Source organism: Piliocolobus tephrosceles, chromosome 21 (genome assembly GCF_002776525.5).
Source record: "Piliocolobus tephrosceles isolate RC106 chromosome 21, ASM277652v3, whole genome shotgun sequence".
Classification (NCBI taxonomy): Eukaryota; Metazoa; Chordata; class Mammalia; order Primates; family Cercopithecidae; genus Piliocolobus; species Piliocolobus tephrosceles.
This window is the reverse complement of record NC_045454.1, coordinates 41115509-41127332: the sequence shown is the minus strand read 5'-3', so window position 1 is coordinate 41127332 and position 11824 is coordinate 41115509. Positions and strand designations below refer to the sequence as shown.

The following is an 11824-nucleotide window of genomic DNA, read 5'->3' as shown; positions in this document are numbered from 1 at the left end:
TGGTCTCGATCTCCTGACCTCATGATCCGCCCACCTTGGCCTCCCAAAGTGCTGGGATTACAGGGATGAGCCACCGCACCCTGCCTGGGCCTCTTTCTTGATTTGCAGATGGCATTCTTCCCTTTATGCCTTCACATGATGGAGATATGTCTGTAATGTCTATCTAGTTTTGTGTATTAAGGCAGTTGTATTAGTCCATTTTCACACTGCTATAAAGAACTACCAGAAAAGAAGTTTAATTGACTCACAGTTCCTCATGGCTGGGGAGGCCTCAGGAAACTTACAATCATGGCAGAAGGGGAAGCAGGCACTTCTTACATGGTGACAGGCAAGACAGCACGTGAAGTAGGAACTGTCGAACACTTATAAAACCATCAGATTTCATGAGAACCCACTGTCACAAGAACAGCATGTGGGAAATTGCCCCCATAATCCAATCACCTCCCACAGGTCCCTCCCTTGATACATGGGGATTATGGGGATTACAGTTCAAGATTAGATTTCGGTGGTAACACAGAGCCAAACCATATTATCAGTGTTGGCCTTACAACATGAATTAGAAATTGTCCCCTCTGCTTCTATTTTCTGAAAGAGATTATAGAGAATTTGTGTCATTTCTTCCCTAAGTGTTTTCCAGAATTCAACAGTGAAACCATGCTGGCCTGTTCCTTTTTCTTAGGACTTTTTATTTGTTTGTTTGCTTGAAATGGAGTTTTGCTTTGTTGTCTAGGCTGAAGTGCAGTAGCATGATCTCATTGCAACTTCTGCCTCCTGGGCTCAAGTGATCCTCCCACCTCAGCCTCCTGAGTGGCTGGAACTACAGGCACGTGCCACTACATCCTGCTAATTTTTTGTGTTTTCTGTAGAGATGGGGTTTCACCATGTTGCCCAGGCTGGTCTTGAACTCATGGGCTCAAGCAGTCTGCCGATCTTGGCCTCCCAAAGTGCTGGCATTACACGTGTGAGCCACCATGCCTAGCCTACCAGTGCACCCAGCCTGGCCTGGGACTTTTATTATTTATTGATTCGATTTCTTTAATAGTTATAAGACTTTTCATATTAATTAGTTCTCCTTTTGTGAGAACTAATTTTGGTAGCTTGTGTCATTCAAGGAATTGGTTCATTCCATGTAATTTATCACCTATGTGGGCAATGCAGCAGTTGTTCCTAATACTTCTTTGAGGTCCTTTAATGAACACAAGATTAGTAATCATAACCCCCCTTTCTTCTGAGTTAGCTTGGCTATGGGCTTACTCATTTTATTGATCTTTTGAAGGAACCAGCTTTTGGATTGTTGATGTTTTCTACTGATTTCTTGCTTGCTATTTCATTAATACTTTCTCTCGTCGTTATTTCCCTCTGCTTGATTTACATGTATCTTACTAAACTTTCTTTAGTTTCCTGAAGTGGAAGGTTTTTTTTTTTTTTTTTTTGAGACGGAGTCTCGCTCTGTCGCCCAGGCTGGAGTGCAGTGGCGCGATCTCGGCTCACTGCAAGCTCCGCCTCCCAGGTTCACGCCATTCTCCTGCCTCAGCCTCCCGAGTAGCTGGGACTACAGGCGCCCGCCACCTCGCCCGGCTAGTTTTTTGTATTTTTTAGTAGAGACGGGGTTTCACCGTGTTAGCCAGGATGGTCTCGATCTCCTGACCTCGTGATCCACCCACCTCAGCCTCCCGAAGTGCTGGGATTACAGGCGTGAGCCACCGCGCCCGGCCTGAAGTGCAAGGTTTTTAAGCATTGGTTTTTTATCTTTTTCTCTTGAGATTGCATTTAATTCTTTTTTTTTTTTTTTTTTTTTTTGAGACGGAGTGTGGCTCTGTTGCCCAGGTTGGAGTGCAGTGGCGTGATCTCGGCTCACTGCCAGCTCTGCCTGCCGGGTTCACACCATTCTCCTTCCTCAGCCTCTGGAGTAGCTGGGACTACAGGTGCCTGCCACCATGCCTGGCTAATTTTTTTTTTTTTTTTTTTTTTAAGTAGAGATGGGGTTTCACTGTGTTAGCCAGGAGGGTCCCGATCTTCTGACCTCGTGATCCACTCACATCGGCCTCCCAAAGTGCTGGGATTACAGGCATGAGCCACCGTGCCCAGCCTGCATTCAAATCTTTAAGTTTCCTTCTAAGCACTGCCTTTGCTACATTCTAAAAATTTTGCTATGGTATACTCTTTTTTATCAACATTGCAGTAATTTACATTTGCTTGAGAATTCTCTTTGACATTTTTAAAGTTGAGAGGTTTATGACTTAAATCTCCAGGTTTTTTAGGCTTTTCAAGTATGTTTCTGTTATTTATTGCTACATTAATTATAATACAGTTTGATTGCATACTTTATAGAATTTCTGTTTTTAAAAAGTTGTTCAAGTGTGTTTTATGGTTCAGAATATGGTCTGTCTTGGTGTATACATCATGTGGGCTTGAAAATAATGTGTAGCCTGCTGGTGTACAATGAAGGTATAAATACACATCAATTAAATCTAGTTAATTAATAGTATTCTTGAGTTCAGGTGTATCATTAGTGATTTTCTGCCAAACTGATCTGTCAATTATTGAAAGAGGTGAGTTGTTTTCCTCCAACTATAGTTGTAGATTTGTGTATTCTGCCTTGTGGTTTTATAAGTTTTTGCCTTATGTATTTTCATGATCTGTGTTGATGGGCATAGATGTTAAGGATTATTATGTCTTGTAGGATTAACCTCTTTATCATTATGAAATATCTCCATCGCATGTAATTTTCTTTGACCTAAAATCTTATTTATCTGAATTTAGTATTGCTGTTCCATATTTCTTTTGATTAGGGCTAGAATGGCATGTGTTTATCCATACCTTTCTGTTTAATGTATCTGTGTCTTTCTGTTTAAAATGGTTTTCTTGTGCACATTGATGGGCCTTCTTTTTCATTATACTCTGCCAGTCCCTGTCTTTTTTACTGTTCAATATAGGTAATATATATTATATGTTTTAACTGATATAATTGGATTAATATCACATATATGTTATTGTTTTCTACTTATTGTACATTATCTGTTTTTTCAACTTTCTCCTTTATGCCTTCTTTCATTTTGACTGAGCATGTATATGATTCCATTTGCTTGCTTCTATGAGTAGAGTAAATCAAATTGTTTCTTAAATTTTACTAGTGAATTCACTAGAGTTTGTAGAATACCATTCACAACTAATGAGCCTACAGTTTCAAATAACACTGTACCGGATTCAGGGGTAGTGCTGGTATAACAAACTATTCTGAATTCCTCTATTGTATTGCCCGATACATTGCTGTTATTATTATGTTGAACAAACCTGTATCTATTATATTAGATCACATAGGTATAAGAAAACTAAAGAATTTCAAATGTCTTCATGTAATTCTCAGACTCTTTGTGTGTGTGTGATCCAAATTTCTAATCTATATAATTTTTCTTCTCTCCAATGAACTTCTTTTAACATTACTGGCAAGGCAGTTATATCGATCATACATTCTATCAATTTCATTCCTTTTTCTTTTTTTCTCCTCAGTCTAAATAACTTCAATTGTTCTATCTTCATTTTAGTTGATTTTTTACTTTGGTTGCTCACATCTGTTGAGCATCTATAGAGAAATTTTCATTTTAGATGTTGTCCTTTGCAGTTGCATAAATTAAATATGGTCCAATTTCTAATTTTGTATTGATACGATTTTATCCGTACATCCTTTTCCGGTTTTCTTTTAGTTCTTCGTTCATAATTGCCTTTACCTCATTGAATATACGTAAGACAGTTGCTTTAAAGTTTTTATTCAGTAAGTCTAATGTCTGAGGTTCTCAGAGATGGTTTATCTAAATTAAATTTTTTCCATTGATGAACTGTATTTTCATGTTCCTTTACAGTCTTTGTGGACTTTTTGTGTTGTAAAGCAGACATTTGAATGTTATAATCCGGAAATCAGATTCCTCTTCACTGTTTGCCCTTCTGGTTTGTGGAAGGTTTTAATTATTCGTTTGTTTAGTAACATTTTCAGAGTGTGTTTGCAGAGACTGTATTCTCTGTCCAGTGTAGTCACTGAAGTCTCTGTTCCCTTAGCTTGTGTTCATCCAGTATTCTGATAGATTTCCTGAATGCTAGCAGCTAAAAGTAAAAAAGATATGCCAAACAAAAACCTGACCTCTTCCAGTGTTTGTGGGTGGGTCTGTGATGTAGTTTAGTATTTGAACACTTAGCCAGACTGCTTAAAACTCTGCTTTAGCCTTCCCTTTCTGTTTTACCAAACCGAGATGATACAGAGCTGAAAATGAGGGCCTCCCCAGGTCTTTTGTGAAAATGTGTTCTTTCTAGTGCATGCATTTCCAGTGCATGCATTCTTAATTCCCCAAAACACTTGAGTGCTTTTGAATGCCCCCCCCCTTTTTTTTTTTTTTTGTCCTGAGACGGAATCTTGCTTTATCGCCCAGGCTGGAGTTCAGTGGCTTGATCTCGGCTCACTGCAACCTCCAATTCCCAGGTTCAAGCAATTCTCGTCCCTAAGCCTCTGGAGTAGCTGGAACTACAGGTGCCCGCCACCACGCCTGACTAATTTTTGTATTCTTAGTAGAGACGGGGTTTCAACATGTTGGCCAGGCTGGTCTCGAACTCCTGACCTCAGGTGATCCTCCCACCTCGGCCTCTCAAAGTGCTGGGATTACAAACGTGAGCCACCGCGCTGAGCCTGAATGTCCTAATTTCTGGGGGAAATTGTTCTCTTCCTTTTTATTCCCAGGACTTAGATGTTCTACCATTTGTCTTAATCATAATTTGTTGTCCCAGTTGTTTGAAGGTTTTTAATGTATTTTGCAACATTTTGAAGCAGTTCCTGCCAAGCTTGACCTAATTAGGCTCCATCATTGATGAAATAAAAAAGACAGCTTTCTTTCAGACCTTTGGATGGTCCACAGATGGATTGAAAAATACAAAGGGGCAATAACTTATACATAAGATCTGATCTCGGCCGGGCGCGGTGGCTCAAGCCTGTAATCCCAGCACTTTGGGAGGCCGAGACGGACGGATCACGAGGTCAGGAGATCGAGACCATCCTGGCTAACACGGTGAAACCCCGTCTCTACTAAAATACAAAAACTAGCCGGGCGAGGTGGCGGGCGCCTCTAGTCCCAGCTACTGGGGAGGCTGAGGCAGGAGAATGGCGTGAACCCGGGAGGCAGAGCTTGCAGTGAGCTGAGATCTGGCCACTGCACTCCAGCCTGGGCGACAGAGCGAGACTCCGTCTCAAAAGAAAAAAAAAAAAAAAAAGAAAAAAAAAAAAGATCTGATCTCCTCTCTCTGGGGGGATCCACATTGGAAATTTGGTCTTCTGTCTTCAAGACTGGCTCTGATGTGAGGAGCGGTTGGGACAAGGACAAACAAAACTCCACAAAGCTTTTCTACTATTTGTCATCTTCCTTATTCTATTTGTTTATCTCTATGTTAATAGTACAGGATGCTGAATATAGTATATTCACAATACTTTATCTGTTTTTGGAAAGCTGTTGCTTTCTTGATTAGAAGGATTTTAGCATTTTTAGAAGTTTGTGACTTCTATTAGATTTGGTCATGTAATTTTTAATGATGACAAAAGGTCTGTTTAATGATTTAGGGAATATTATAGATATTCATAGAGGTGACACAGAGTTTTTTCCTAAGAACATATGCAATCTTTGCCCTTCTTTTCTTCTTCTTTGACATTACTTAATAAAGTTTAACATTTTTCCATTGGGATGGTAAAATATACTGATTAGTCTTTTGTCATGTTAAACTACATTTGTTCTGCAGGAAACCATTTGCTAGCTTCCATTTGCTAGCTTCTCTCTTAGTGTAGTCACATAGCACAGGCTAAATTCCCCAAGGCATGAGGGTCACTCATTACAGATACAGTGACCAGAGTATTTTTCCCTTATTTTTTTATTTTTTTGAGACGGAGTTTCGCTCTTGTTGCCCAGGCTGGAGTGCAATGGCGTGATCTCAGCTCACCTCAACCTTCACCTCCCAGGTTCAAGCAATTCTCCTGCCTCAGCCTCCTGAGTAGCTGGGATTATAGGCATGCGCCACCACGCCTGGCTAATTTTTTGTATTTTAAGTAGAGGCGGCGTTTCTCCATGTTGGTCAGACTAGTCTCAAACTCCCAACCTCAGGTTATCTGACTGCCTCGGCCTCCATAAGTGCAGGGATTACAGGCGTGCGCCACTGTGCCTGGCCTCAGAGTGTTTTTTTCGTGGCTGTCTTAGTCTGTTTTTTGTTGCTTATAACAGAATACTTTAACCTGGGTAATTTATAAGAAATGATATTTATTTTTTACACTTCTGGAGGGTAGGAGGCCCAGCATCAAGGTTAGGCATCTGGTGAGAGCCTTCTTGCTGGTAACTCTCTTTTGCACAATAGGTAGTAGGACTTTGTCATGACAAGAACTGCAGACCCACTGTAGAAATAGAAATTAGGGGTGATTCAGGCGATAAGACTCACTTTCTTAACTCACCAACAAGAGGCGTGTTCCTATTCAACTGTTACTTTATAAAACATGTTCAATTCTAGCATCAGAATTGTTGTGTGGGATGAAATGGTATAAAGAGAGAATAAGAATGGGTTTACCATGTCCTTGAATAAATGTTTGGAAACCACAGCATCTTTTGAAGGTTATGAAGTCAATCTAGATTCCCAGTGCCTTCAGTTTTAATCTTCCTCCTGTGCACATGTGGAATGTTTCAGGACTCAGTGGCATTTGAGGATGTGGCTATAAACTTCACCTGTGAGGAGTGGGCTTTGCTGGGTCCATCACAGAAGAGTCTCTACAGAGATGTGATGCAGGAAACCATCAGAAACTTGGACTGTATAGGTAAGGATGACATCATGCCTTCACTTAGTCAATTAGAGACATTTGTTTCTTGGTCATCAATGCTGTTCAATGATTTGAAATGTGGAAAGGGGATATAATTGGCCCTTGAACCAGCCACCCAAGCAGTCATACATCTTATTCTCCCCCACAACTTAACCACTAGTAGCCTACTGTTTACTGGCAGCATTATTGGTAATATAAACAATTAATACATGTATTTTATGTCATATGTATTACATGCTATATATTCTCACAGTACAGTAAGCTAGAAAAAGAAAATATTCATTAGGAAACTATAGGGAAGTAGAACATTATTTAGTATTCATAGAAAGTTTCCATTCTGGTTTTTTTTTTTTTTTTGAGACAGAGTCTCACTGTATTGGCAGGCTGGAGTGCAGTGGCACGATCTTGGCTCACTGCAACCTCTGCCTCCTGGATTCAAACAATTCTCCTGCCCCAGGGTCCCGAGTAGCTGGGACTACTGGTGCCCACCACCATGTCCAGCTAATTTTTGTATTTTTAGTAGAGATGGGGTTTCACCATGTTGGCCAGGATGGTCTCGATCTCTTGACCTCATGATCCACCCGCCTCGGCCTCCCAAAGGTCTGGGATTACAGGTGTGAGCCACCATGCCTGGCCCATTCTAACTGTCTTTACATTGAGTATACTGAATAAGAGGAGGGGTTGGTCTTGCTGTCTCAAGAGTAGCAGAGACTGAAGAAATTTATCTGTAAATGGACCTGTGCAGTTCAAACCTGTGTTGTTGAAGAGTCAACTGTAGTTTGGTGTATGAATAATGCATGATTGCAGTGTACATAAAATCTTGCAGTCTTTCTATAATTTTGTAATAATTTATAGTCATTTTTCTGGTTCTAACTTTCAGGAATGATATGGCAAAATCACACTATAGAAGAAGATCAGTACAAAGATCTCAGGAGAAATCTAAGGTAATTTGCACCCACAAGAGAAAGCTGTGTCCTTGGAGTGATTCATAGTATGCCAGAAATTTTATTTTATTTTGTTTGTTTTAGAAACAGTGTCTCACTTTGTTGCTCAGGCTGGAGTACAGTGGTATGATCATAGCTTGCTGTATAGCCTCAGACTCCTGTGCTCAATGGTCCTCCCATTTCAGCCTTCCGAGTAGCTAGGGTTACAGGTATGTACCACCACATGTGGCTACATATTTTGTTTTTGTAGAACTAGGGTCTTGCTATGTTTAACCAGGCTCATCTCAAGCTCCTGTCCTTAAGCATTCCTCCTGCCTTGGCCTCTCAAAAGGCAGGTATTGCAGGCATGAGCCACTGTGACCAGCCCAAAATTTTAAAAAGAAGCATGGAAAATTAACAAGCCCACCTTAAATTTATTTATTCTTAGAAAATTTTCTTCAAAAACGTATACTTAAATGTGACATAGCTATTCAGTGCTTGCAAAATAGTTATCTTGGAAACAGTATTAAGAATTCCCATAGGAATGTCACTGTCTTCAAAACAGCTGGGGTTGAGTTATCTTGCACATCGTTCTGTCCATTCATGTTCAAACAGAGCATGAAACCTACTATTTGCATGATAATGTTAGAAATGTAAATCCAGGCCAGGTGGGATGGCTCACACCTGTAATCCCAACTATTTGGGAAGCTGAGGCAGGAAGACTGCTTGAGCCCAGGTGTTCAAGCAGTCTGGGCAATGTGGCAAGACCCCCTTTCTACAAAAAATACAAAAATTAGCTAGGCATGGTGGCCTGTGCTTGTGGTTTCAGTTACTTGGGAGGCTGAGACAGGAAGGTTGCTTGAGCCCAGCAGGTCAAGACTGCAGTAAGCCCTGTTCACATCACTATACTCCAGCCTGGGCAACAGAGCAAAACCCAGTTTCAAAAAGAGAAAGAAAGAAAAAGAAAGGCTGGGTACGGTGGCTCACCCTTGTAATCCCAGCACTATAGAAGGTCAAGGTGGGCAGATTGCTTGAGCTCAGGAGTTTAAGATTAGCCTGGGCAACATGGTGAAACCTCATCTCTACCAAAAATACAAAAATCTAATCCTAGCACTTTGGGAGGTGGAGGTGGGTAGATCACGAGGTCAGGAGATTGAAACCATCCTGGCTAACAAGGTGAAACCCCGTCTCTACTGAAAATACAAAAAATTAGATGGGCACGGTGGCGGGCGCCTGTAGTCCCAGCTACTTGGGAGGCTGAGGCAGGAGAATGGCGTGAATCTGGGAGGCGGAGCTTGCAGTGAGCCAAGATTGTGCCACTGCATTCCAGCCTGGGCAACAGAGCGAGACTCTGTCTCAAAAAAAAAAAAAAAAAATCAGCCAGACGTGGTGGCATTTGCCTGTAGTCCCAGCTATTTGAGAGGCTGAGGTGGGAGGATGGTTTGAGTCTGGGAGGTGGAGGTTGCAGTGAGCTGAGATCACACCACTGCACTCCAGCCTGGGCAACAGAACGAGACCCTGTCTAAAAAAAAATAAAAAAGAAAAGAAATGTAAATCCAATACTTATTAATACAAAATCATTTATAAACAAACCTTTACTAATATACTTCTTATTTTTTACAGATGTCATATGGTAGAGGGATCCTGTGAAATTAAAGATAATAGTCAATGTGGAGGACCCTTTACCCAGATTCAAGACAGTATTGTGAACGAGAAAATACCTGGAGTAGATCCATGGGAAAGCAATGCGTGTGCAGAAGTCCTCATGGGTCGTTCATCTCTTAATTGCTACATTAGAGTTGACAGTGAACACAAACCATGTGAGTATCAAGAATATGGAGAGAAGCCATATACACATACACAATGTGGGACAGCTTTCAGTTATCAGCCCTCCTTTCAAATACGTGAAAGGCCTCAGCATGGAAAGAAACTCTATGATTGTAAGGAATGTGCAACCTTCAGTTCTCTTGAAAACCTCCAAAGACATATGGCAGCACACCATGGAGATGGACGTTGTATGTGTGAGTTGTGTGGAAATGTCTTTATTTGGCCTAGTTTATTTCATATGCTTGGAAGAACTCACACTGAAGAGAAACCATATGAATATGAGCAGTGTTCTACAGCGTTTCCTGCTTATAGTTCCTCTCTAAGACATGAAAGAACACACAGTGGAGAGAAACCCTATCAATGTAATCTATGTGGGAACGCCTTCAGTTGTTCCTGTTACACTCAACTATATGAAATGAGTCACACTGGAGAACAATCCTATGAATGTCAGCGATGTGGGAAAACATTTTATCATCTTGAAAGCTTTCAAAGACACATGATAATGCACACTGGAGATGGACCTCATAAATGTAAGATATGTGGAAAAGGCTTTCTTTCTCCCAGTTCAGTTCGAAGACATAAAAGAACTCACACTGGAGAGAAACCCTATGAATGTAAGTATTGTGGGAAAGCATTCTCTGATTGCACAGGTTTTCGAAGACACATGATAACGCACACTGGAGATGGACCTCATAAATGCAAGGTATGTGGGAAAGCCTTTGATTCTCCCAGTTTATGTCGAAGGCATGAAAAAACTCATACTGGGGAGAAACCCTATAAATGTGAATGTGGGAAAGCCTTTAGTGATTTCTATTACTTTCGAAATCATGAAACTACTCACACTGGAGAGAAGCCATATAAATGTAAACAATGTGGAAAAGCCTTCATTTGTTGCACTTACCTTCAAATACATGAAAGAATTCACACGGGGGAGAGACCCTATAAATGTAAACAATGTGGAAAAGCCTTCAGGTCTTCCAATTACATTCGAGTACATGAAAAGACTCACACTGGAGAAAAGCCCTATGAATGTAAGCAGTGTGGAAAAGCACTTTCTCATCTGAAAAGCTTTCAGAGACACATGATAATGCACACTGGAGACGGACCTCATAAATGTAAGATATGTGGGAAAAGCTTTGATTCTCCCAGTTCATTTCGAAGACATGAAAGAATTCACACTGGGGAGAGACCCTATAAGTGTAAACTATGTGGGAAAGGCTTCAGGTCTTCCAGTTACATTCAACTACATGAAAGGACCCACACTGGAGAGAAACCCTATGGTTGTCAGCAATGTGGGAAAGCATTATCTGATCTCTCAAGCTTTCGAAGACACATGATAACACATACTGGAAATGGACCTCATAAATGTAAGATATGTGGGAAAGGCTTTGATTATCCCAGTTCAGTGCAAAGACATGAAAGAACTCACACTGGAGAGAAACCCTATGAATGCAAGGAATGTGGGAAGGCCTTCAGTCATTCAAGTTACTTACGGATACATGAAAGAGTTCATACTGGAGAGAAGCCGTATAAATGTAAGGAATGTGGGAAACCATTCCATTGTCCCAGTGCGTTTCATAAACATGAAAGGACCCACAGTGTAGAGAAACCCTATAAGTGTAAAGAAGAAGGGGAAACATTTCATTGTATCAGTTCCTTTCATGAGCATGAAGGGACCCACTAGAGAAAACCCCTGTGAGTGTTGAACATGTGGGAAAGCCTTAAGTACTTTCAGCTTCTTACAAATACACAAAAGGACTCACACTGAAAAAAGTTGTATGATTGTAAAAATGTACTAAAACCTTCCATTTTTTTCAGTACCTTTTGAAAACATGACCAAACTCATGCTTCAAAAAAATATATATAATGAATATGAGGAATATGAAAAAGACTTTCTTTCGCTAGCAAACTTTCAAAGGTGGATATTACGACATACTAGCAGTGGACCTTACTACTGTAAGGAATGTAGAAATGCATTTACTAGTCCTAATTCATTTCAGTTACATGAAAGATTTCAAATTGCAGAGAACCACTATGAATGTAAACCATGTGGTAAAGCATTTAGTAGCTTCAGTTTCTTTTGAATACAGTCCTCCTTAGTTTCTGAGGTGAATTGATTCCAACACCCTCGGGAATACCTATATTCAGAGATATTCAAGTCCCTGATTTTAAACAGCATGTTTGCATATAACCTAGGCACATTCTTCTGTATATTTTAAATCATTTCTAGATTACTTGTAAT

At 40.5% G+C, this 11824-nt stretch overlaps 1 protein-coding gene across 1 annotated transcript in view; it reads left to right on the top strand.

Moving 5' to 3' along the window:
- Positions 1-11491, top strand: part of ZNF441 (zinc finger protein 441) — a 14345-nt gene extending 2854 nt beyond the window's left edge. The window contains exons 2-4 of the mRNA XM_023188650.1: positions 6703-6829; positions 7713-7776; positions 9379-11491. Of these exons, the coding sequence (XP_023044418.1) occupies positions 6703-6829; positions 7713-7776; positions 9379-11266 (2079 nt within the window). The 3' untranslated portion in view covers positions 11267-11491. The remainder of the gene's footprint in view (positions 1-6702; positions 6830-7712; positions 7777-9378) is intronic.
- The last annotated feature ends 333 nt before the right edge of the window (positions 11492-11824 follow it).